At 53.0% G+C, this 26,112-nt stretch overlaps 2 protein-coding genes across 6 annotated transcripts in view; one reads left to right on the plus strand and one right to left on the minus strand.

Annotated features, from left to right (window-relative positions):
- Positions 1-125: 125 nt before the first annotated feature.
- On the minus strand, positions 126-25,788 carry TAS1R1 (taste 1 receptor member 1). 2 transcript variants are annotated; one of them, XM_004024567.5, is made up of 6 exons: positions 24,496-25,529; positions 8,680-8,986; positions 4,477-5,238; positions 3,246-3,458; positions 2,803-2,923; positions 127-1,229 (listed from the first exon to the last, which is right to left on the minus strand). In XM_004024567.5, the coding sequence occupies exons 1-6, from the start codon at positions 24,684-24,686 to the stop codon at positions 298-300; spliced, it is 2,526 nt and encodes an 841-aa protein (XP_004024616.5). In that variant the 5' UTR covers positions 24,687-25,529; the 3' UTR covers positions 127-297. The 2 variants fall into 2 exon arrangements, with proteins under 2 accessions (XP_055239157.2, XP_004024616.5); XM_055383182.2 differs by lacking the exon at positions 3,246-3,458 and having other exon boundaries at positions 126-1,229; positions 24,496-25,788.
- NOL9 (nucleolar protein 9) overlaps positions 24,890-26,112 on the plus strand; it is a 33,947-nt gene continuing 32,724 nt past the window's right edge. For 2 of the 4 annotated variants that reach the window (XM_031002654.3, XM_055383196.2), the window contains exon 1: positions 24,890-25,954. In XM_031002654.3, coding sequence (XP_030858514.1) covers positions 25,559-25,954 — 396 coding nt within the window. In that variant the 5' untranslated portion in view covers positions 24,890-25,558. The remainder of the gene's footprint in view (positions 25,955-26,112) is intronic. The other 2 variants (XM_055383214.2, XM_055383217.2) reach the window with 1 other exon arrangement.

Below are 26,112 nucleotides of genomic sequence, written 5' to 3' on the forward strand. Positions count from 1 at the left end.
TTTTGGCGCTGGGCCCGCCTCCGGAGTTGCCTAGCAACGTCAATCTGGGCGGTCAGCCTTTTCCAGCTCTGGGTTGAGACTTGAATCCGCTACACCTCACACTCTCCCCCGACAGGAGACCAGATACGCATTTCACTTCTTTATTGGCAGCCTGGAGCCTGGTCTAGGCTCTCCCAGGCGCTTACACGTCCCAACCCCAGACTGCGATGCCCAAAGACCTCCCGGACACCCCCGGCCTGCTCGACCTTCGACCCTCAGGGCAGAGAAGGCTGCCAGCCGTGCCTGCTGACCCACTGGTCAGGTGGAGCCGCACCGCCTCGTGTAGTCCTGAATGGAGGCCTGGAAGTGCTCTGTGCTGTTGAGGTCTGGGCGGCAGAGGATCACGTAGCACTTAGGCAGAAAATACCCGCCGAAGCCGCTGCTCAGGCTGCTCAGCCCAGCCATCATGTTGGCCGCAGGCAGGTACTTGCCGTCGTAGACGCTGGCCGTGGTGAAGAAGGCGATCCAGGACACGAAGTTGAAGAGCAGGCTGAAGGTGACACATTTGGCCTCGTTGTAGTTCTCTGGCAAGTCCTTGCCCAGGTAGCTGCAGGCAAAGGCACTGATGGAGAGGAGGCCATTGTAGAGGAAGGCCAGTATGAAGCCCAGGGAGTTGGTCTCTGTGCAGTCAAGCATCACCAGATGGGGGAAGCGCTGGTATTCCCTAGTGGGCAGTGGGGTCCACACCACCAGCCAAGTTAGACAGATAAGCAGCTGGGCCGCTGAGCTGATCATCACAAACAGGCCAGCACCGTGGTTTTGGACCCAGGCGTGGTAGAATGTAGGTACCTTGGTGGAAAACTTGAAGATGATGATTAGTTGGAATGAGCGAACTGTCAGGCAGGACAGGAAGATGGTGAAACCAAGGGCAAAGAGGGCCTGGCGCAGCAAGCATGCAGGCCTTGTGGGTTCCCCAAAGAAGCCATAGAGGCTGCCACTACCTGCTGCCAGGGAGCCCAGCATAAGAAAGCACAGGCGGCCCCCTGCTGACCTCACCACAGGGGTGTCTAGGTGCCAGGCAAACAGGCCAGCAGTCCCAAGCAGCAGCAGCAGCAGCAGCGTGTTAGCTGCCAGCAGCACCCAAGAGGTGTGCTCATGCAAAGCCAAAAACACCACAGTGCGCGGGAAGCAGGTCTGGCTTCCCTCAGGTGCCCACTCTTCTTTCCCACAAGGCTGGCATCTGTAGAGGTCTGAAAGGGAAGGCCAAGAAGGTTCCGGAGAGCCAGATGAGCAGAGTAGGAATAGGAAATAGGGGCCTGCAAGATACTGGGAGAATTGTACCGGGGCAGCTAGACTATACTAGGCATAGTGGGATGGGGGTAGCCGGGAGTGGGGCCTGAGGCCACGCATTTCCTCAAAATTACAGACTCTGGAGACACACAGGTCGGTTCTGTATGGCTCATGATCCCATGAGGGTTTTGCAAACCCTAGGGAGGACCTTAACCTGGTAGCTCTGCCCACATACCAGAGAGGTTACGATCTGATGGGAGCAGCCTGCTCCCAAGGGAGGGCATTGTAACCCCTCTCTCTCGCCAGCATTTCCATGAACCACTTTCCTGAGCTGCTGCTCTGTGGTTTCTCTGAGTCCTGACCCTCTGAGGACAGAAGGGAAGTATTCCTGTCCCTACAGAGATGGTGAAAGGAAAGAATGTGGCCCCTGGACACCAACTAAGGACCTGAGTCCTTAGCTACCTAATTTGCTCTCTGTTCTTGACCTTGCATTTCTGGATGGGGAATGCTGTTTTTTTCTCTGCTGCAGACACGCTAGTATCTGTATTGAAGCCAAGCTGTTCAAGGAGCTAGCTGTCTTTGGCATGGGCAACAGAAGGGACAGTAGGACAAGAGGGCACAAAGGGAACAATAGCTATATTCATTTAGAGAAAGAGGTTGAATTCAGGATACGACTGCTTTTGTAGGAGTTGTGATGACAGCTCTCTAACAGAGGACACGCCTCAGTCTAAGGCTTTCAGTTGGCTAATTCTTTCTTTCTTTCTTTCTTTTTTGAGACGGAGTTTTTCTCTTGTTGCCCAGGCTGGAGTGCAATGGTGCAATCTCGGCTCACCGCAACCTCCGCCTGCCGGGTTCAAGCGATTCTCCTGCCTCAGCCTCCCGAGTAGCTGGAATTACAGGCACACGGCACAACACCCGGCCAATTTTTTTTTGTATTTTTAGTAGAGATGGGGTTTCACCATGTTGGTTAGGCTGGTCTCGAACTCCTGACCTCAGGTGATCCACCCACCTCGGCCTCCCAAAGTGCTGGGATTACAGGCGTGAGCCACCGAGCCCAGCCTCTTTTCTTTTTTTTTTTGGGACGAATTCTCGCTCTGTGGTCCAGGCTGGAATGCATCTTGGCTCACTGCAACCTCCGCCTCCTGGGTTCAAGTGATTTTCCTGCCTCAGCCTCCCGAGTAGCTGGGATTACAGGCACGCGCCACCACACTCAGCTAATTTTTTATATTTTTGGTAGAGATGGGGTTTCACCATGTTGGCCAGGCTGGTCTCGAACTCCTGACCTCAAGTGATCCACCCGCCTCAGCCTCCCAAAGTGCTAGGATTACAGGCATGAGCCACCGCACCCAGCGGCTGATTCTCTTGATCAGAATTCTGTCTGGTAGCAGGTGTCCTCCAACCTGAAGCTAACTGGCAGCCCAGTGACTGGGCCTTGGTTCTGGGGCAGGGCACATGGGGCCCAAGGGAGGCCCTCCCTCCACCGTGCAGCCCCCGGGAGTGCTGGGTAGCTCGCCTGCTCCATTGCCCACTCACCACTCTTGTTGAGGAAGGTCCCAGCCCCACAGGGCACACACTCAAAGCAGCAGTGATGGAAACCCGTAACCACTCGCTGGTGCCCTTCAAGACAGTCGCTGGAACACACAGACTTAGGCACCTGTAGGAAGCCAGAGGGGCCACACGTAGGGGCCCAAGTCAAAGGACAGCTCACATGTGGAACAGAAAACAGAATCTCTGTGCATCTGCCCTCAGGGCTCACTCCCAGGGCAGGGCCCCTGGTCGTGTGAACTTCCGCCCCAGGGCATCTGCACACTTGCCTACGGAGTGTCTTCCCTGCTTCCCTGGCCAGGATGGGTAGAGTGGTGGCAGCTGGACCCCTGGGGTCCCCGTCCTGCTCCCTGTACACTGTGTCAGCATCACCCCCAGGCTCTAGGTTGCCCATAAGCCAGTTACGTGGTGAGGAGCCACATCCCCATTACCTGGTTGTCCTTTCCGTGCCACTGGATTTTGGTCTCATTTATGTTTAGCTGAACTGGAGACCATGTGGAGGAACCGAGGACCGTGAAGGTCCACTTGGGTCCATTCCAGTCCCAGGCAATTATGTTATAGCTACTGAGGGGATCTCTGTTGTCATTAAACGCCACAGTGTCCTTGTGTAGAAGGAAATGCACCTTGTGGATCTGCTCCAAAAGCTGAAAGAAACGCGTATCATGAAGCCACCACAGACAGCACAGACCCACATGGTCCCAGAAGCAAGGGCCTGGGGCCTTCCTGGGTTTCCATCCTGGTGGTTTCAGCCCATCAGGAAGGTCTCGTCCCTTCCTTCTCAGGAAGCCCCTCAATCTTCCCCACCAACCTCCTGAGGGGAGGCCTCTAACAAACGCTCCTTTATAGACAGTTTTAGCCCTGGATCTTATCACTTAACACTTCCAAGACACAGTGGGTGAGAGACGGCAAGGATCAGAGAGAAAGATCTGTCTAAGAGAAGAGAGCTAATGCCTATAATCCCAGCACTTTGGGAGGCCGAAGCAGGAGGATCACTTGATGCCAGGAGTTCGAGACCAGCCTGGCCAACATGGTGAAACCCCAGGTCTACTAAAAATACAAAAATTAGGCCGGGTGCGGTGGCTCACGCCTGTAATCCCAGCACTTTGGGAGGCCGAGGTGGGTGGATGACGAGGTCAGGAGATTGAGACCATCCTGGCTAACATGGTGAAACCCCGTCTCTACTCAAAATACAAAAAAAATTAGCTGGGCGTGGTGGCGGGCGCCTGTAGTCCCAGCTACTTGGGAGGCTGAGACAGGAGAATGGAGTGAACCTGGGAGGCGGAGCTCACAGTGAGCCAAGATCGCGCCACTGCACTCCAGCCTGGGCGACAGAGCGAGACTCTATCTCAAAAAAAATAAAATAAAATAGAAAAATTATCCAGGCATGGTGGTGGGTGCCTGTAATCCCAGCTACTCAGGAGGCCGAGGCAGGAGAATCACTTGAACCCAGGAGGTGGAAGTTGCAGAGAGCCGAGATCGCATCACTGCACTGCAGCCTGGGTGACAGAGCCAGACTGTCTCAAAAAACAAAACAAAACAAAAAACCTCAAGTTAGTGGCATTTATCCCCCTTGGCATTTAGAGTGACTGGAGAGTGCCCACTCTGCTCATCTCAGGATTGGCTGTTCTCCCTGACAGGAGGTGCTGGGGTGGGCTCTCTTACCTGCCAGGGGTAGACTCGGCCCCTGGAACAAGCTCCAGAGGCACAGCCCAGGAGCTGGTGGAGGCCATGGGCCACTGCATACACAGCCCGGTACGCGTTGTAGGCAGAACTCATGGAGAAGGCTTTGAGCTTGGGCATCGTGTGTGCCATGAAAGCTTGGCATTCTCTGCAGAGCTGATTGCTGCTGCACCAGGAGCCCTTGTGGCAAGGCCTAGGGGCCTCCTTGTCTGCCCGGGCATAGGCTTCTTCAAACGCCTTCAGGCCAGGGACAGTCCTCTTCTGGATGGCCACGCCCAGCACCATCCCAATGCGCTGGATCCCGGGCACCCCAGTGATGTGCCTGGAGAGGGCCCAGGCTTCTGAGGCGACCCACACCTTGCCAGTCAGGTTGGTCAGCACCACAGACTCGAAAAACACCCTGGCCAACTGCCGGCTGGAAAAAACAACCACGACGGTGGCCCCAGCCTGGGCCAGGTGGCGCATGATGCACTGCATCCTCTCATCGCCCACCTGGGCAGAGAAGGGCATGATGTCCTTGAAAGCAATGCAGATCCCCTGACCAGTGGCCTGGTTCTCCAGTGCCTGCACCCCTAGCTGCCCATAGTCGTCACTGCTGCCAACCAGAGAGATCCAGGTCCACCCGAACTTCTGCAGCAGCAGCACCATGGTCTCCACCTGGTACTTGTCGTTGGGGATGGTGCGCAGGAAAGAGGGATACTGCCGCTTCACGCTGAGCGTCTCGCTGCTGGCCGCATAGCTGATCTGTGGGAGGTCCTGTTTAGCCATTTCAGTCTCCACTGAAGGACCCCCCAGTGCCTGGCCCTGTGCTGGGTGTGGGGATACAGGGAGCGGGGGAGACCAGGAGAGCACCCCTCATCCTGTGAAACTGACAAATCACCTGCGAAGGCTCCACTGGGGCAGGTTCTGGGGGAGGGGTGGGAATCTGCCTGGGGACAAGGGGTGAGGGGATGCATTCCAAGCAAAGGAGACAAAACCTGCATAGGAGTGAAATAGTCCCGTGTGTTTGGGGACCTTCAGGGACTTCCACTGGAGGCAGTTTGCAAGGAAGAAGAGAAGCATGTGTAGGTCAGGGCAGAAGTTAGGTCAGTGGCCTGTTAGGAACCCGGCCTCACAGGAGGAGGTGAGCAGCTGGTGAGTAAGCGAAGCTTCATCTGTATTTACAGCTGCTCCCCTCCTGTCAGATCAGCAGCAGCATCAGATTCTTGTAGGAGCTTGAACCCTACTGTGAACTGCGCATGCGAGGGATCTGGGTTGCACGCTACTTATGAGAATCTAATGTCTGATGATCTGTCATTGTCTCCCATCACCCCCAGATGGGACCATCTAGTTGTAGGAAAACAAGCTCAGGGCTCCCACTGATTCTACATTATGGTGAGTTGTATAATTATTTTATTATATTAATACATTATGGCCGGGCGCAGTGGCTCACACCTGTAATCCCAGCACATTGGGAGGCCGAGGTGGGCGGATCACGAGGTTAGGAGTTCGTGACCAGCCTGGCCAATATGGCAAAACCCCGTCTCTACTAAAAAGTACACAAATTAGCCAGGCGTGGTGGCAGCGTGCACCTGTACTCCCAGCTACTTGGGAGGCTGAGGCAGGAGAATTGCTTGAACCCGGGAGGCGGAGGTTGCAGTGAGCCGAGATCACGCCACTGCACTCCAGCCTGGGCGACAGAGCGAAACTCCGTCTCAAACAAACAAACAAACAAATATATATATATGTATAAAACTATGTAATAATATAAAGTGCACAATAAATGTAATGCACTTGAATCACCCTGAAACCAACTCCTCACACACCTGTCCTTAGAAAAATTGTCTTCCACGAAACCAGTCCCTGATGCCAAAAAGGTTGAGGGCCACTGCTGTAAGCCACAGGGAGCCCCTAAGGATGTCCGCAGAGAAGTGCTATGTTCGGACTTGCATTTTTTCTTTTCTTTCTGAGACAGAGTCTTGCTCTGTCGCCCAGGATGGAGTGCGGTGGCGTGATCTTGGCTCCCTGCAACCCCTGCCTCCTGGGTTCAAGAAATTCTCCTGCCTCAGCCTCCTGAGTAGCTGGGATTACAGGTGCCTGCAACGACGCCTGGCTAATTTTTGCATTTTTAGCAGAGACGGGGTTTCACCACGTTGGCCAGGCTGGTTTCCAACTCCTGACCTCATGAGCTGCCCACCTTAGACTCCCAAAGTGCTGGGATTACAGGCGTGAGCCCCCGCGCCCGGCGCCCGGCTGGGACTTGCATTTTATGAGCGTATCTCTGACTTCAGTGAGGAATGAGAAGAAATTTAAAACTAGAATCAGGGGGAAGCCTTAGGACACTGATGGGAGAATCTAGCTGAGGGGTGATGCTGGTCTGAATTCCAGCTGTGGCTGTGGCAGTGGAAAAGGAGGCCAGAAAGGATGAAAGGTGGGGAGCAGGGCAAGGAGGAGCGGCAGTGGGCAGGACTCCAGGGTGATGGCCACTCCCTCACTACCCTCCACCAGAGGGTTGGGGCTAATACAGGAAGAAAAGAGGCTTTTGTTGTGTAGGGAGGTAAGGTCAATCTGGGCCTTGCTGGGTCCATGATGTGGCAATGTTGGGCCAGCATCAGGGGCTCAGATCAGAGGGGAGGGGACTGAGAATGGGAGGTTAAACCACGAGCCCACAGCCTGCCTGGGAACTGGAAAAGGGGAGGAGACGAGGGCGAAGCCTGCTCCGGGGAATCACCTACCTTTTCAGAGGAAGTGGGGCAAAAGGAGAGAAGGGCTGCAAGTGAAAGCCAGGTGGGGGCAGGGGGCTGAGGGGGGCATAAATTCCAAAGAAAGACTCTCATAGGAGGACTGGTCAAAAATGTCACAAAGGGCACGGTGCCTCATGCCTGTAATCTCACCACTTTGGGAGGCCAAGGCAGGTGGATTGCTTGAGCCCAGGAGTTCAAGGCCAGTCTAGGCAACATAGTGAGACCTCTATCTCTACAAAAAACACAAAAATTAGCCAGGCATGGTGGCACATGCCTGTGGACCCAGCTACTTAGGAGTATGAGGTGGGAGGATTGCTTGAGCCTGGGAGACAGTGAGCCAACATTGCGCCACTGCACTCCAGCCTGAGTGTCAGAGTGAGACTGTGTCTCAAAAAAAAAAAAAAAAAAAAAAATCACAAGTCACCTAAGATAAAGAAGGACTGCAAAGTAGGATTTGGATACCTAGAAGGTGCCCCAGCTCACAGCAAAAGCAAGAGTGGTGGGGACAGAATCGGGCTGAGGGTCAATGAGGGCAGGGAGAGGCCAGCAGGAAACTCCCATGGGAAGGGGCAGGGAGTCAGTGCTCAGGGTAGAGGGCCTGGAGGAGGGAGAGGAATGAGGGCAACCACGGGCCAGGCAGGAACCCATGGGGAAGGATCCATAAGCCAAGGAGGGGCTGTGGTCCAAGGTACAGGGCAAGAATAAGCACAGAGACAGGACTGACATCAGCAAGGTGAGGCATGTCAGCACCTCTGAGACAGGAGGGAAGAAAGAAAGGCAGGCAGGAGAGACTGGGATGATGTGGAGCAGTCTATGGGGTGGGAAGCAAAGGGTGTCCTTTCTTGGGGGGAGGATGGAGGGGACAAGGTATCACTCTGTCACCCAGGCTGGAATGCAGTGGTGCAATCTCAGCTCACTGCAACCTCCACCTCCCAGGTTCCAGCAATTCTCCTGTCTCAGCCTCCCGAGTAGCTGGGATTACAGGCACACACCACCACTCTCAGCTAACTTTTGTATTTTTAGTAGAGATGGGGTTTCACCATACTGGCCAGGCTGGTCTCGAACTCCTGGCCTCAAGAGATCTGCCCAGCCTCCCCAAGGGATTACAGGCATGAACCACAGCGCCTGTCCAGGGTGTCCATTCCTAACAAAGGCAATGGAACCTCTGGAGGGAGGAGGGAAGTGGAGGGCAGCAGGGGTACAGCTGAGTGGCAGTAATTCCCAAGGAGAATGGGTTTTCCCATGAGAGTGGAGGCAGGGATCTGGAAGCAGCTCTGGAAAGAGAGGAAGGCTGGGGCAGGAACCACGCTGGGCAGGGACCCCTGACTTGTGACTAAAGAGTAGTGACCACCCAAGAGATCCAGGGGGTAGGCAGCCTTGGGGGGACAGCAGCTCTTGCCCACATGCCCCAGCCCAGACTTGCCTGAAGGGAGCTGGGCAAAGGTCTGAGGCTCCAGCTTACCATGGGCACCAGGAAAGGGCTCAGCAGGGCAGCTGTGGTGGCAGCACGGTTGGTGCTGTCAGGCCCAATCACTGCCAGCACTGTAGGGGAATAGTGGAGAAGGTCTCCTTGGAGCTCTATGTGGTGTTGCCCTGGCAGGGAGAGCACTCTCAGCGTGGCATACACATTGGCAGAGTCAGAACACACATCATACAGCTGGTACCCCAGGGTGATGTTGGGCAGCAGGGCCGTGGAGTTGTTTATCTCCTCAACCCCAAGCCGCATAGCCTGGAAGAGGTGGTAGCCATGCTCATTGAAGCTACAAGACCTGTGGAGAAAGCCAGTAAGAGACAGCTGAGAAGGACAAGGCCCTGCTGAGACCCTCTGGCCTCCTAGACTCTGAGGCTTGGGAGCAAAGGGAACCTTTGAGGTCATCGGTCCAGTCCCCCAAACCACAACTTCAACAAGGGCTCTGAAGCTCAGTAGGAGGAACAAGCTGGCCCTGATGGAGAAACTTATTAGCATCGAAAAGGTCCTGAAGTCCTGGAGCAGAGAAACCTGCTACATTAGTCAGTGTTTTCCAGAGAGAGAGAGAAAGTGAGAAATGTAGTTTAAGGAATTGGTTCACATTGTGAGGGCTGGCAAGTTCAAATTTTACAGGCCAGGCCAGCAGGCTGGACATTCTATAAAGAATTGATGTTACTATGCTCTTCAGTCCTAAGGCGGTCTGGAGGCAGAATTCCCTCAATTCCCTCCTTGTGCAGAAACCTCAGGCTTTTTTTTTTTTTTTTTTTTTTGAGATGTGTTAGGGACCCAACCCAGCAAAGGCCCTCCGCCAAGGCAGATGTTCCCCTCGCCTTGTTTTTCTCCATCCCCTCCTTTTCTCACCACCTGCAGGCCCTCTGCCAAGGCAGATGTTCCCCAGCTGTTGTTTTTTCCCCTAACATCTGCCTGTCAACCAGGATGTGGCTCTACCCAGAAACAGCCCCCACTCCCTAAAATATACTTACACCCCCTAGTCTGTAAGCCTGGGCTGCTGCCTCCTCTGATTGCTGTGGAGCAGCCCAGCAGGTTAATAAACTTGCTTGCCTGACTTTGGGTCTACTCATTCTTTCTCTTGGCTAACCTTATATTTTGGTGCCGAAACCCAGGAATGGGTAGGCTCTGGCCGGGCATCCCCAGAGGTCTCTCTCTCCTCTCTCTCTCCCTCTCCCTCTCCCTCTCTCTCTCCCTCTCCCTCTCCCTCTCCCTCTCCCTCTCTCCCTCCCTCTCTCTCCCTCCCTCTCTCTCTCTCTCTCTCTCCCTCTCTCTCCCTCTCTCTCTCTCTCTCCCCCTCCCTCCCTCCCTCTCTCCTCCTGGGCTGTGTGCTAGAGCCTTTCCCCCTCTCATCCCACCTCTCTCCTGGCCACCCTCCCCTTCCCGAACCTGCCAAAGACCCAGAGGATTTCTCAGACTCTCCCATTGTTGGCAGCCTCATTCATCATTAGAGCTTCTGCGAGAGTGAGTAAAAGAGACTCCTGCCATTTACCCAGAATCCTTGACCATCTCTGAATTCCCGAAAGACCCAGCGCTGGGCCAAGGGCTTCCTCTGGCCTCCAGGCCTCCGGTTCCTCCATTTCAGGGATGCCTGTCTCAGTGGCTACCTCCTCTATTCCAGACAGGGCTTGCGGGACACAGGACGCCCTCTCCCGCCATCCTTGTTGACCGCCAGTCTCTCCTTCCACTGCCTGCCCCACTCCATTCACCATAGGAGCTTCTCATTCTACGCTTCCTAAGACCACCCCCCTTGGGTGTCTTCTGTGCAACCTCAATGCCCTCGGCCTCCATTCAGAGGTCTGTCCTAAGAAGCTGCTTTTCTACTGTAATACTGTCTGGCCTCAATACAGGTTAGACAATAGCTCCCAATGGCCCGAAAATGGCACTTTCGATTTCAATGTGCTTAAAGACTTAGACAACTTTTGCCACTGCAATGGGAAGTGGTCCGAGATTCCTTATGTTCAGGCTTTCTTCACTCTCCATAGCCACCCTTCTCTCTGCCAGTCCTGTTCTACTTTCCAAATCCTCCTCGCCCACTCCAAACCCAACTCACCCTCTGTCACTCTTCCTACAGCCCCAGTCGATGACTCCTCTTCTTTTAACCCCGCCGATTTTCCCCATCCTCGCCACCACCATGGTCCTCCATGAAACCACCAATCCCCCACCTTACGTCCCCGTTCCTGTTCTGCCCCCTTCTCCCCCTCTCTCCAACCACCCTGCCTCTGACTCCGAATTTTCGCCGTCTCTACCCCTTACCCATTCTCAGGCCCAACATGCCCCTCAACCAGCCTCCTCACTTCCCCTCCGGGAGGTGGCAAGAGCTGAGGAGATGGTCCATGTCCACGTCCCTTTCTCCCTCTCCAACCTCTACCAAACTGAAAAACATCTCGGGTCCTTCTCCTCTGATCCCGATACTTATATCAAAGAATTTAAATATCTTACCCAATCTTATGAACTCACTTGGCATGATCTCTACATTATCCTCTCTTCCACCCTCCTTCCAGAAGAGAAGGAAAGAGTGTGGCTTGCAGCACAGGCACATGCCGCCGATCTTCATCAGCAAGATCCTACTAAGCCCGTAGGAGCTGCTGCTGTTCCCCAGTGAGAGCCTTCCTGGGAGTACCAACCCACAGACCCCAGCCGGGCATCCCATAACCACATGATTACCTGCCTCATTGCAGGCCTTAACAAAGCTGCCCATAAGCCTGTAAATTTTGAAAAACTTAAAGAAACTTCCCAAAAGGCAGACGAAAATCCTGCCCAATTCCTTTCCCGCCTTACAGAGTCTCTCCAAAAATATACCTGCATTGACACTGCCTCCCAAGAAGGAACTATTGCTCTTTTTTTTTTTTTTTTTCTTTTTTGAGACGGAGTCTCACACTCTTGCCCAGGCTGGAGTGCAGTGGCGCAATCTCGGCTCACTGCAAGCTCCGCCTCCCGGGTTCACGCCATTCTTCTGTCTCGGCCTCCGGAGTAGCTGGGACTACAGGCACCCGCCACCACGCCCGGCTAATTTTTTTTGTATTTTTTTTTAGTAGAGATGGGGTTTCACCATGTTAGCCAGGATGGTCTCAATATCCTGACCTTGTGATCCGCCCACCTCAGCCTCCCAAAGTGTTGGGATTACAGGCGTGAACCACCGCACCCGCCTGGAACTATTGTTCTCAATACCTATTTTATCTCCCAATCTGCCCCCAATACCTGGTGTAAACTTAAAAAGGCTGAAGATGGCCCTCAAACCCCACAACAAGACCTCCTTAACCTGGCTTTCAAAGTCTTCAATAATAAGGATAAGCAAAGTAAATTAGATAGAGCCTAAGGAGATCACGCTAAATACCAACTTCTAGCTGTGGCTATCCGTCAATCTAGCCATAGCACACAAGGGCACAAAAGACCCGATAGCAGTAATCCTCCCGGGCCCTGCTTTAAGTGCGGCAAAGAAGGCTACTGGGCAAAGAAGTCCTAATCCACGAGTGATGAAGAGCACTTGCCCAGTCTGCCAGCAGACAGGCCACTGGAAGTCTAACTGTCGTCTCAACAGATGGGCAGAAAAGCCTGCACCTCAGAACCACCTCCCCTTGAGTGAGACAGAAGGTGAAGAATTGCTTACACTCCCGCCGCTCCTTGACCTAGCCGCTGAAGATGGACGAGGCCCAGGGCCCCAGGCCCCAACTGCCAAACTGCCGTCAATGCAGCAGAGCCCAGGGTAACTCTGCTAGTATCAGGTAAGCCAATCTCCTCTTTTTTTTTTTTTTTTTTCCTTTGAGACGGAGTCTCACTCTGTCGCCCAGGCTGGAGTGCAGTGGCGCGATCTCCGCTCACTGCAAGCTCAGACTCCCGGGTTCACACCATTCTCCTGCCTCAGCCTCCCGAGTAGCTGGGGCTACAGGCGCGCACCACCACGCCCGGCTAATTTTTTGTATTTTTAGTAGAGACGGGGTTTCACCGTGTTAGCCTGGATGGTCTCGATCTCCTGACCTCATGATCCGCCCGTCTCAGCCTCCCAAAGTGCTGGGATTACAGGCGTGAGCCACTGCGCCCAGCCGCCGATCTCCTTTTTAATCAATACCAGGGCCACCTACTCAGCCTTGCCTGAATTCTCAGGACCAGCTCATCCCTCTCAGTCTCAGTTGTGGGGACTGACAGATTCATCTCGCGTCCATGCGCCCCCAGACCTCTTACTTGTTCCCTATTCAATACCATTTTCTCACAGTCTTTCTATCACGCTTCATTGACCCATCCCCATTCTAGGCTGAGACCTTTTAGCCAAATTCAAGGCTTGTATCACCTTTTCTTGCCTCCCCCAACCCGAGTCCCTCCTACTCCTCTCTGCCAGTCCAGTCCCTGACCCCTCTCCCCAGCACCCACTTCCCACCTCTCTTGTTAACCCAATAGTGTAGGATACCACCATCCCTTCCCTAACTGCTCACCATGACCCCATCAAAATCCAGCTAAAAGGCCGGGCGCGTGGCTCACGCCTGTAATCCCAGCACTTTGGGAGGCCGAGGCGGGCAGATCACGAGGTCAGGAGATCGAGACCATTCTGGCTAACATGGTGAAACCCTGTCTCTACTAAACATATAAAAAATTAGCCAGGCGCGGTGGCGGGCACCTGTAGTCCCAGCTACTTGGGAAGCTGAGGCAGGAGAATGGTGTGAACCTGGGAGGTGGAGCTTGTAGTGAGCCGAGATAGCGCCACTGCAGTCTGGCCTGGGCAACAGAGCGAGACTCCATCTCAAGACCCCTCCAAATTCCCCAACATCCCCCAATACCCCATTTCTCTAACCCACCAAAAGGGTCTACAGCCCATCGTAAACAAGCTCTGCTCACGTGGTCTTCTTTGATCAACACACTCTCCTTGTAACACCCCCATCCTCCCCATTAAGAAATCAGATGGCTCATATCGACTCGTTCAAGACCTCCAAGCCATTAATCAGGCAGTCCTCCTATTCACCCTGTAGTCCCTAACCCCTATACACTTCTCTCTCTCATCCCCTCCAGTACCACCCACTACACTGCTATTGACCTAAAAGATGACTTCTTTACCATTCCCCTACATCCTGATTCCCAAAACCTCTTTGCCTTCACCTGGACTGACCCTGACACCCTCCAATCACAGCAACTCATAGGGACTGTCCTTCTCCAAGGCTTCAGGAATGGTCCTCATTTCTTTGGGCAAGTCATAGCCCAAGACCTCACCTCCTTAGACCTTTCCCCCAGCCGTCTCCTTCAATATGTGGATGACCTCCTCCTCTGTAGTCCTTCCCTAGAAGACTCTCAGACTCACACAATTACCCTTCTAAACTTTCTTGCTAACAAAGCATATGGGGTCTCCCCCTCCAAAGCACAACTCTCCACCCCAACAGTAACATACTTAGGAGTCCAACTCTCCCCCGGGGCCCAAGCCATGACCCTGGCATGGGTAGCCTTAATAGACAGCCTACCCCCACCCTCCTCTACGAGTGAAATTCTCTCTTTCTTAGGAATGCAGGCTTCTTCAGAATATGGATCCCCAACTTTGCCCTCCTAGCCAGCCCCCACTATGAAGCAGCCAAAGGCTCTCTAAATGGGCCTCTAAATTCTTCTCACAACATAATCCCCAGCTTCCACAAACTTAAAACCGCCCTTGTGAATTGCCTGAACCCAGGAGTCGGAGGTTGCAGTGAGCTGAGGTGGTGCCACTGCACTCCAGCCTGGGCAACAGAGCGAGACTCCGTCTCCAAAAAGAAAACAAAACAAAACAAAACGCCCTTGTAACCGCTCCTGCTCTATCTTTGCCTGGCATTTCTCAGCCCTTCACTCCCTACACAGCTGAGAACCATGGAATAGCCCTTGGTGTCCTTGGCCAACAAAAAGGAAGCCCTCCTTCTTTTGCTCCTGTAGCTTACCTTTCTAAACAACTATACAATACCACTCGAGGATGGCCAACTTGCCTCAGAGCTCTAGCAGCAGCGGCCACCCTAGCCTTAGAAAGCAAAAACCCAACATTCGGTCAAGACACCACCGACAGCCCACATAATCTACAAGATCTTCTTTCCTCCCGAGCACTAAGTGCCCTTTCTCCATCCCGCATCCAACTACTTCATGCTCTCTTTCTTGAAAACCCTGAGTTCTGTCTCTCCAAAAGTGCTCCCCTTAACCCTGCATCTCTAATTGCAGTATCTTCCTCTCCTCCCACCCACTCCCGTATTGAGATGCTTAATCACCTGCAGTCTAATTTCCCTAATATCTCCCATGAACCTCTCCTCAATCCTGAAGTTATTCATAGAAATTCTAACATCTCCTCACTAATCCTTCCATATCGGTGCGTGCCCCCTGTACCTACTCCTTCACCCTTATTTCTCCTCCCCCCACCTATTCACCTCACTAAGAGACATAACCTCCAACTGTCATATATTCTGTTACTCCCAAGCGGCGCTCCGCTCCCCCTATCCCTACACATCAGCTCAGAGGAACACTCCCAGGGGAGGACTGGCAGGTAGACTTCACCCACTTGCCTCCCGTCAAGAGGACAAAATTTCTTCTTACTCTTATAGACACCTTCTCTGAGCGGGTAGAAGCATTTCTGACCTCTTCAGAAAAGGCCGCAGTAGTCGCCCAAATTCTTATAGCAGATATCATCCCTAGATGTGGTCTCCCTTGCTCCATACAATCAGACAATGGCCCTAGCTTCATCTCCCAAATCACCCAACAGGTTTCTCAGTCCCTCAGCGTCCAGTGGCGCCTCCATATCCCATACTGACCCCAGTCATCAGGAAAAGTTGAAAGGGCAAATGGCATCCTTAAAACTCGGTTAACCAAACTCACTCTTGAAGTCCAGAAACCCTGGACCTCCCTTCTGCCCATAGCCCTAGCCCGCACCAGAGCCAGCCCAAAAGCACCCTCCTTCCTCAGTCCATTTGAGTTAATGTATGGACGCCCTTTCCTCTTACAAAACAGGCCCCCTTCTAACTCTCAGCTACACTCTCTCTCCCAACACTCTCTCTCATCCACCATCTTCTCCACGAACAAGCCAACCAGGCCCTCCCAAAACCCCATGAAGCCTCCACGACCAGACTCTCCTTCTAGGAGAACATGTCTTCTTAAAAACTCTTAACCCAACCAGCCCCAGGTCTAAGCGGGAAGGCCCTTTCCAAGTCATCCTCACAATCCCCACCGCAGCCAAACTCTCAGGACATGCTTCTTGGTACCAACTTTCTAGATTAAAAAGGGCTCCTACGACTAATCTGGCTACAAGTGACCCACCCGCTGCCTTCCGCCGATTCTCCAGTTCCCTCCTTGGCCCAACTAAACTCTGCCTCATGCCCGTCCCTAAAGGAGACCCTTAAACAATACCCAGACTCCTCCTTCTCCTCCTGACAATCCCAAGTACATTCCCGATTTCTCTCAAATGCCCTGTTCCTGCCTACCTTGCCACTTCACCCTCTTCATCCTCTCCGTTTGCCAAGACATCTCCTGGTTTCAGCCCCAAATTCCCACTCTCCACTCTCTTTTAGAGTGGATAGATGACCTCCCCTTTCAAGGCACCCTGTGTGACTTTTCCCCAGATGAAACACACTTATTTACTTTCCTACTTACTCTTTGCCTATCTACCGCTCCTAATCCCTTGGCTGCCCCACATAGCCACACCTCCCCTTTCCAATAGTACCCAGCTACCTCTCCAAGACCCTTAGCTTAACTCCCTCCCCGCTAAACCAGCCCAACCCCATCCTAGCAAAAGACTGCTGGCTCTTTATCTCCCTATCAACTACCACCTATGTTGCCACCCCCATTCCCTCAAAAGACTGAGTTCTTACTAAGTTAAACTGTCACCCCCGTTATGAAGGAAAAAGCTCCTTACAACTTTTAGACATGCAGTCATTGGCTAAATTTTCTATCATAGATACGACAGAAAACACTCTGACACGGCGCATAGTACAACTTTTACGCTCCTATATCTCCAGCCTTACCCAATATACAAGTAATGACAAGCCCATTCACGGCCCTGTGGCCGCCGGTACCGGTCTGACTTTCCAAGCCCCTGTGTGTATCCAATGCAACCTGCCCTCAGGTCTGACTTTAGGTCACCTACTGTCCCATCAATGTAACCATACCTTACAGCTTCAAGCCCCAAATGACCACCAAAATTTTAAGGTCACCCAAACGGCCCAATTTAAACAACTCATCCACTTTTCAGGACCCCCAAAAGTCACCACCAGCTCTTTACTAAACAACCAAGATTTTGTAATGGCAGACATACAGGCTGTATGGCCATGCACCCATGGGCCTCTTGCAGCACAGCTCCCCTCCCTGCCAAATGCTTCCTTATACCCTCTTTCAGTTACTCTTCCAAATGGCTCCTGGTAGACACAAAACGGTTCTTGCTCCAGTGGGAGAATAAAACACGAGGAGCCTCTCCAATTATCCCTGCAACTCCTTTTCAGCCACTCACTGGAGCCGCCTTAGCAAGCACCCTAGGCAGGTGGGAGGATGAAAACAATAAACTCACGTGCTTTTTCAATATACATAACCAGTTCTCTCTGCCCAGCCAAGGTATATTTTTCTTGTGTGGAACCTCAACCTATGTCTGCTTCCCTACCAATTGGACCGGCACCTGCACCCTAGTCTTCTTAAGCCCCAAAATTGACATTGCCTCTGGAAATCAGAGTTTACCAATCCCTATTAAAGCTCAAGTCCGTCAACGCAGAGCCGTACAGCTAACACCCCTGCTTGACTAGGAATTACCACTGCAACAGGAACAAGGATAGCAGGCTTGTCTGTTGGGAGAAAAGCTGAGTGTTGGGAGAGGAGCTGAGGCAGGGTTTGCATGTCTGACATAATGTAAAAGAGTCTTGGACCATGCCCAGGGTCCAGGGTCTAAAACCCCCGTGGCCTGGGCAGGCGCAGTGGCTCATGCCTGTAATCCCAGCACTTTGGGAGGCCGAGGCGAGTGGATCACTAGTTCGGGAGATTGAGACCATCCTGGCTAACATGGTGAAACCCCATCTCTACTAAAAACACAAAAAATTAGCCGGGCGTGGTGGTGGTCACCTGTAGTCCCAGCTACTCGGGAGGCTGAGGCAGGAGAATGATGTGAACCTGGGAGGCAGAGCTTGCAGTGAGCCGAGATCTCGGCATTACACTCTAGCCTGGGCAACAGAGTGAGACTCCGTCTCAAAAACAAACAAAAAAACCCTCCTGGCCTTTGGAGTGTGTCTAGACTTGCTGGCTCCTTGCTTCTAGCACTCCCATTATCTCAAGTAGCCATATGTTGCAAAGAAAATGCTAAACCGGCACAGCTGCAGCTCATTCACTTGATACAGCGCTTCCTTTCAACCCCCACATCCTCACCACCTGTTTCTTTGTTTGATCACCAATAAATAATGTGGGCTCCCAGAGCTGGGGGCCTTCGCAGCCTCCATACTAGAGTTGGCCCCCGGTCCCACTTTCTCTTTTGTCTTTTCTTATTCCTTTAACTCCACTGGACCTCGTAGCCCCCACGGCCTGGTGTTGGGCCTGATCACCCCAACCCTTGTCCACCTCTCTGTCCTACTATCACGGTCTCTCAAAAGATCTCTTGGACAGCCTACAAGACAGCTGAATCCATCCTTACTCTCCAATCCCAAATAGACTTTTTTTTTTTTTTTTTTTTGAGACGGAATCTCGTTCTGTTGCCCAAGCTGGAGTGCGGTGGCGCGATCTGGGCTCCCTGCAAGCTCCGCCTCCCAGATTCAGGCTATTCTCCTGCCTCAGCCTCCCAAGTAGCTGGGACCACAGGCACCGCCCACCACCATGCCCAGCTAATTTTTTTGTATTTTTAGTAGACATGGGGCTTCACCGTATTAGCCAGGATGGTCTTGATCTCCTGACCTCATGATCGGCCCGCCTCAGCCTCCCAAAGTGCTGGGATCACAGGCATGAGCTACCGTGCCCAGCCCCAGATAGACTCTTTAGCAGCAGCGTCACTTCAAAACTGTTGAGGTTTAGATCTCCTCACTGCCAAAAAAGGTGGACTGCGCATCTTCTTAGGAGAAGAGTGCTGTTTCTATACTAACCAGTCAGGACTAGTACGAGATGCTGCCCAACGGTTAAATGAAAGGGCCTCTGAAATCAGGCAGCGCCTTTCAGACTCCTGGCCCCAATAGTTTTGTAACCCCTAGGCACCCTGGCTAATGCCCCTCCTAGGCCCTGCCATAACCCTTTTTCTCCTTTTAGCATTTGGCCCTTGCCTCCTACATCTCCTTACCCAGTTTTTACAGGATCATATTAGAGCCTTCACCCATGGGACAGTACAAGACATGATGCTACTTCAAGAACAACCGTCCCAACCCCACAGCCTTTCTCCATAAACATTGCCCCTCTTTTTTTTTTTTTTTTGAGACAGAGTCTTCCGACTCTGTTGCCCAAGCTGGAGTGCAGTGGCACGATCTCGGCTCACTGCAAGCTCTGCCTCCTGGGTTCACGCCATTCTCCTGCCTCAGCCTCCTGAGTAGCTGGGACTACAGGCGCCCATCACCACGCCCAGCTAATTTTTTTTGTATTTTTTGTAGAGACGGGGTTTCACCGTGTTAGCCAGGATGGTCTCGAGCTCCTGACCTCGTGATCCGCCCACCTCAGCCTCCCAAAGTGCTGGGATTACAGGCGTGAGCCACCATGCCCGGCCAACATCGCCCCTCTTTAGCTAGAAGCAGTCAGAAGGCAATGACACCCCCTCTCTATTACCTATTAAAGGATGGAATGTTAGGGACCCAACCTGGCAAAGGCCCACCGCCAAGGCGGATGTTTTCCCCACCCCTTGTTTTTCTCTGTCCCCTCTTTTTTTCACCACCTGCAGGCCCTCCGCCAAGGCAGATGTTCCCCAGCTGTTGTTTTGCCCATCGACCAGGAAGTGGGTTTACCCAGAAACAGCCCCTAGGCGCCCCTGCTCCCTCCCTAAAATACACTTATACCCCCTAGTCTGTAAGCCTGGGCTGCTGCCTCCTCTGATTGCTGTGGAGCAGCCCAGCAGGTTAATAAACGCTTGCCTGACTTTGGGTCTGCTTGTTCTTTCTCTCGGCTAACCTTACAAGATGGAGTTTCGCTCTTGTTGCCCAGGCTGAAGTACAACGGCATGATCTCGGCTTACCGCAACCTCTGCCTCCTGGGTTCAAGTGATTCTCCTGCCTCAGCCTCCCAAGTAGCTGGGATTACAGGCATACGCCACCATGCCCGGCTAATTTTGTATATTTAGTAGAGAGGGGGTTTCTCCATGTTGGTCAGGCTGCTCTTGAACTCCTGATTTCAGGTGATCTGCCCGCCTTGGCCTCCCAAAGTGCTGGGATTACAGTGAGCCATTTGCACCCGGCTTTTTTTTTTTTTTTTTTTTGAGACGGAGTTTCACTCTTGTTGCCTTGTTGTCCAGGCTGGAGTGTAATGGCAGGATCTCGGCTCATTGCAACCTCCGCCCACCAGGTTCAAGTGATTCTCCTGCCTCAGCCTCCAGAGTACCTAGGATTGCAGGTGTGCACCCACACGTCCAGCTCATTTTCATACTTGTAGTAGAGACAGGGTTTCACATGTTGACCAGGCTGGTCTCGAACACCTGACCTCAGGTGATCCACCCGCTTCAGCCTCCCAAAGTACTAGGATTACAGGCGTGAACTACCGCGCCTGGCCAAAACCTCAGGCTTTTTTTTTTTTTGAGAGGGAGTCTCGCTCTGTCGCCCAGGCTGGAGTGCAATGGTGTGATCTCTGCTCACTGCAACCTCCACCTCCAAGGTTCAAGCAATTATCCTTTCTCAGCCTCCCAAGTAACTGGGATTACAGGCGCCTACCACCACGCCCAGCCAATTTTTTGTATTTTAGTAAAGACAGGGTTTCACTGTGTTGCCCTGGCTGGTCTCGAACTGCTGAGCTCAGGCAATCCACTCGCCTCAGCCTCCCAAAGTACTTGGATTACAGGCGTGAGTCACTATGCCCAGCTCAGGTCTGTTGATTTAAATGTTTACTACATCTAAAAAATAGCTTCAGGCTGAGCACCGCGGCTCATGCCTGTAATCCCAGCACTTTGGGAGGCTGAGGTGGGTGGATCACTTGAGGCCAGAAGTTCGAGAGAAGCCTGGCCAACATAGTGAAACCCTGTCTTTATTAAAAGTACAAAAATTGGGGCCGGGCATGGTGGCTCACGCCTGTAATCCCAGCACTTTGGGAGGCCGAGGCGGGTGGATCACGAGGTCAGGAGATTGAGACCATCCTGGCTAACATGGTGAAACCCCGTCTCTGCTAAAAAAAATACAAAGAATTAGCTGGGCGTGGTGGCGGGCGCCTGTAGTCCCAGGTATTCCGGAGGCTGAGGCAGGAGAATGATGTGAAACCAGGAGGCAGAGCTTGCAGTGAGCCGAGATCGCGCCACTGCACTCCAGCCTGGGCGACAGAGCGAGACTCCATCTCAAAAAAAAAAAAAAAAAAAAGTACAAAAATTAGCCAGGCATGCTGGCACATGTCTGTGATCCCAGCTACTTGGGAGGCTGAGGCAGGAGGATCGCCTGAATCTGGGAGGCAGAGGTTGCAGTGAGCCGAGATCGCACCAGTTGGCTCCAGGCTGGACGACGGAGGGAGACTGTCTCAAAATATTTTTTTTTTTTTTAGACTGAGTCTCGCTGGAGACTCTAGCCCAGGCTGGAGTGCACGATCTCGGCTCACTGCAACCTCTGCCATGCCGGTTCAAGTGATTCTTGTGCCTCAGCCTCCCAAGTAGCCAGGATTACAGGCACCAGCCACTAAGCCTGGCTAATTTTTGTATTTTTAGTAGAGGTGGAGTTTCACCATGTTGGCCAGGCTGGTCTGGAACTCCCAACCTCAAGTGATCTGCCTCCCTTGGCCTCCCAAAGTGCTGGGATGACAGGCGTGAACCACCACGTTCGGCCAAAATAAATAAATTAAAAATACCTTCATGGCAACAGCTGGACTGATGTTTGACTACACAACTCTAGGCACTATAGCCTAGACAATCTGACATGCAAAATTCACCACCACGGCTCACATCTGTAATCTTAGCACTTTGGGAGGCCTAGCACTGTGAGAGGACTGCTTGAGCTCAAGAATTTGAGACCAGCTTAGGCAATGTAGTGAGACCCTGTCTCTATAAAAAATTTAAAAAATTCGCGGTAAGTGGTGGCATATGCCTGTAGTTCCAGCTAGTAAGGAGGCTAGGGCCTCACTGAGGCCCAAGCAAAGCTGCAGTGAGCTATGATTGTACCACTGGACTCCAGTATGAGCAAAAGAGGAAGACCCTGTCTCAGAAAAAAAAAAAAACAAAAACAAAAAACTAACCACTACACCTGCTTAACCTTGTTTAATTAGTGCTTCTCACCAGGACACTTACGAATGTGTTGAGGGCCTATATGCCTTATCACCCCTACTTTGGGAACTCCTGTCTGGAGCCCACCAGGAATGAGCCAGGGACAGGATTCAGCCCCGTTTAAAGAGCAGGCTAAGCCAGGTGCAGTGGCCCATGCCTGTAGTCCTAGCTACTCAGGAGGCTGAGGATGGAGGATTGCTTGATCCCAGGAGGTGGACACTAGCCTGGACAACATAGTGAGATCCCAGCTCAAAAAAACTTTTTTGTAATGGCTGGCACAGTGGCTCACCTAGAATCCCAATGCTGTGGGAGGAGGCCCAGGCAGGAGAATCACTTGAGACCAGGAGTTTGAGACCAGCCTGAGCAACACAGTGAGACCACCTTCTCCACAAAAAATTAAAAAATTAGCCAGGAGTGGTGGTGCATGCCTGTAGTCCCAGCTACTTGGGAGGCTGGGGCAGGAGAATCACTTGAGCTTCAATGAGGCCCAAGTAAGGCTGCAGTGAGCTATGATTGCACCACTACACTCCAGCCTGGGGGAAAGAGCAAGACCTCATCTCTATAAATAAACAAATAAACAAACAAATACATTAAGTGTGCTAGCCTGTTCCATTTTCCAGCCTCTTGCTTATTAGAAGGTCTTCCATGGTTTCTACCACTTCTGTCCCCTGAGTCTCTCAAAGGAGGGTTCGTGCCTCCTGCCTGAGACAATTCTTCAAGTATCTGAAGCCAGTTTTCATTTCTTCCCTCCTCCTGCTCTACCCAATCTCTCTTCCCAGCCCATTCTCTTTATCTCTTTATCCAGGTTTCTAGCTGTAGCCCTTCGAGTAGATTGTCATACACTAGATTTCCAGAAACTTCTTCCTGAGCCAACCATCTCGTGTGCTTCATGGGTAGGACATCCTGCAGCCAAGCCTCGGCAGCATTCTTGGGCCTCTGGGTCTGTGACTTTCACAGTCTGCAAGCAACTGTCTTCGTCTTTTTTTTTTTTTTTTTTTTTTTTTTTTGAGATGGAGCCTCGCTCTGTCGCCCGGGTTGGAATGCAATGGTGTGATCTTGGCTCACTGCAACCTCCACCTCCGGGTTCATGTGATTCTCCTGCCTCAGGCTCCTGAGTAGCTGGGATTACAGGTGCACACCACCACACCTGGCTAATTTGTTGTATTTTATGTAGAGACAAGGTTTCACTATCTTGGCCAGACTGATCTCGAACTCCTGACCTCGCGATCCGCCTGTCTCAGCCTCCCAAAGTGCTGGGATTACAGGCGTGAGCCACTGTGCTCGGCTGCAACTGTCTTCTTTAAAAGAAAAGTAGGCTGGGCGCGGTGGCTCAAGCCTATAATCCCAGCACTTTGGGAGGCCGAGGTGGGCGGATCACCTGAGGTCGGGAGTTCGAGACCAGCCTGACCAACATGGTGAAACCCCTGTCTCTACGAAAAATACAAAAATTAGCTGGGTATGGTGACACATGCCTATAATTCCAGCTACTCCCGAGGCTAAGGCATGAGAATCACTTGAGCCCAGGAGGAGGAGGTTGCAGTGAGTCAAGATTATGCCACTGCACTCCAGCCTGGATGACAGACTGAGTCTCCATCTCAAAAAAAAAATATATATATATATATATAGATAGATAGATAGATAGATAGATAGATAGATAGATAGATATAAATAAAAGAAAAGCAGTAGTTTCCCTCTACCTAGATTGTTGACTTCATGATGGCACCAACCTAATTTATATTTGTCAAGCTCCTAAAGCATCTAATGGGATGTGTCTTCCCTTCCCACCCCATGAAGAACCATGGAGAATCATACTTGTCATCTGGGACTCTAGGGAACTTTGAACATGGGTAGGAGTGGAGAGAAGATGGAAGAGGGAAAAGGCGGCTGGGCGCGGTGGCTCACGCCTGTAATCCCAGCACTTTGGGAGGCCGAGGCGGGCGGATCACGAGGTCAGGAGATCGAGACCATCCTGGCTAACATGGTGAAACCCCGTCTCTACTAAAAATACAAAACATTAGCTGGGCGCAGTGGCGGGCGCCCGTAGTCCCAGCTACTCGGGAGGCTGAGGCAGGAGAATGGCGTGAACCCGGAAGGCGGAGCTTGCAGTGAGCTGAGATCGCGCCACTGCAGTCCCACCTGGGTGAAAGAGCGAGACTCCGTCTCAAAAAAAAAAAAAAAAAAGAAGAGGGAAAAAGCTGCCCTTGCTTAGGCCTGGCCACCTAGGTATGGTACAAAGCCAAGAACCAATTTCAATGAAGTTACAATACAACACATTCTAACAGCAAGGGTGAAATAATTGGAAACTGGCCGAAGTGTCTAGGAAGGTCTAGCCAGCACTTAGGTGGCAAGTGGATTGATGAACAAGGCCTGGGGACAGTTCAAGGGGCAAAGGCAGAGGCAAGGTCCTGTTTGGAGGATGGCAGCCAGAGGGGCCCTATAGCCAGGGGTCCCACTAAGTGTGGCTCTGCTGGCCCCTCACTCACCTGTCACACAGGGTCACCTCGGGTCTGTGCCTCACCTGCAGACAGCCAGAATGGAGAGGGAACAGGCCTGCCAGGAGGTAATCTCCGGGGAGGGTGAAGTCAGGAGAAGACTCCGTGCTATGGCAGGCAAAGGCCCAGCAGCAGGAAATGAGAAGCTGCAGGCCGACCAGGCGAGCCGTGCAGAGCAGCATGCTGGCCAGATGCCCGCGCCTGGCATGGCCAAGGAGTGGCCTCTAAGGAGGCCAGTTGCTTAAATAGAAGGCAGCTGCCGGATGCTTCCTAACTTCAGGCCCCCAAAAGGGGTGGGACTGGAGCCCAGTGGCTGAAGCAGGACTGTTTGCCTTGACATTCCGGGCCTGCGGTCCCACTCAGGAACTGGGCAGGACGAAGGCACAGATGCAAACCAGGTGGCACCCAGTGACCCTTCCTCTGGACGGTTGTGGGTTCCGTCCACGCTCTGTGACTTCACCTGGCTTAGAAAAGGAGCTCTGGCATTTTGGGGCGAGGTGGGAGGCTGGAACACAACTTCTCCGGGTGTTGCGAGGTTTCAGAACTTTTTACCTGGGCCTCAGTTTACTAAATGAGACACAGCTTTGAGTCGACACCCCCCTGCCCCAGTCTCCAGTTTTCTGACATTAAGATTCTGAGCAAATTGTCATATACTTTCGCCTTGTTACCCAGGGTTGCTCACTTCGAAACAAATGCATGCAAACCGAAGGTATGCAAATAGACATGTTTTGTTTAAACTGCCAATCCTAAAGCTTTTTCTGCAGGAGAAAAAAAAAATCCCGGTGTTTTTCCGGAGAGTTGGCCCATGGCTGGTCGCGAGGTTTCTGGCTTTCTCTCTCCGGCCGGCTGGGGTAGGGAATTTGCGTAATGTAAATGGAGTCCTCCGTGGAGCCCCCTCGACCAGATCGGCTGGAACCTCCTAGTGTGCTTCCGGAGGTTGCCGGCAGAGGGCGCCGGCGGCTCCGAGGCCCCTCCTTTCGGCAGCTGGGAGGGCAGCGGGGCGGACCGACGGGATCTCGCGAGATTCTCGCGCGGTAGGCCCTGAGGATCCAGCATGGCGGACTGGGGGCTGCTGCTAAAGCGGGGTTCCTGCCGTTCCACTTGGCTGCGGGTCCGCAAGGCCCGGCCCCAGCTCATCCTCAGCCGCCGGCCCCGCCGCCGGCTCGGGAGCCTGCGCTGGTGCGGTCGGCGGCGCCTACGGCGGCGGTTACTGCAAGCCCAGGCAGCCGGCGTGGACTGGAGGGAGGGAGCCCGCCAGGTGTCGCGCGCGGCGGCGGCCGGGAGACCCAACACCGCGACCCCCAGCCCGATCCCTAGCCCGACCCCCGCCTCCGAACCCGAATCCGAACCCGAACTCGAATCCGCCTCGAGTTGCCACCGGCCTCTCCTCATCCCACCGGTGCGGCCCGTGGGCCCCGGCCGCGCGTTGCTGCTGCTGCCGGTCGAGCAGGTAGGTGGGGGGCGCCGGTAGTAGTCCCCGAGGGCAGGGAGGGCTGGAGAGGCAGCCCCGGGAGAGCTGCAGGGTAGGAGAGGACCGTGGTCCCCCGGGCCTGTTCTCTGGCTGCCAGTCGGATTCAAGTCCATCCTCTTGATGGTTGGTGGCAACTA

The sequence above is a fragment of the Gorilla gorilla genome, chromosome 1 (assembly GCF_029281585.2).
Source record: "Gorilla gorilla gorilla isolate KB3781 chromosome 1, NHGRI_mGorGor1-v2.1_pri, whole genome shotgun sequence".
NCBI classification, from domain to species: Eukaryota; Metazoa; Chordata; class Mammalia; order Primates; family Hominidae; genus Gorilla; species Gorilla gorilla.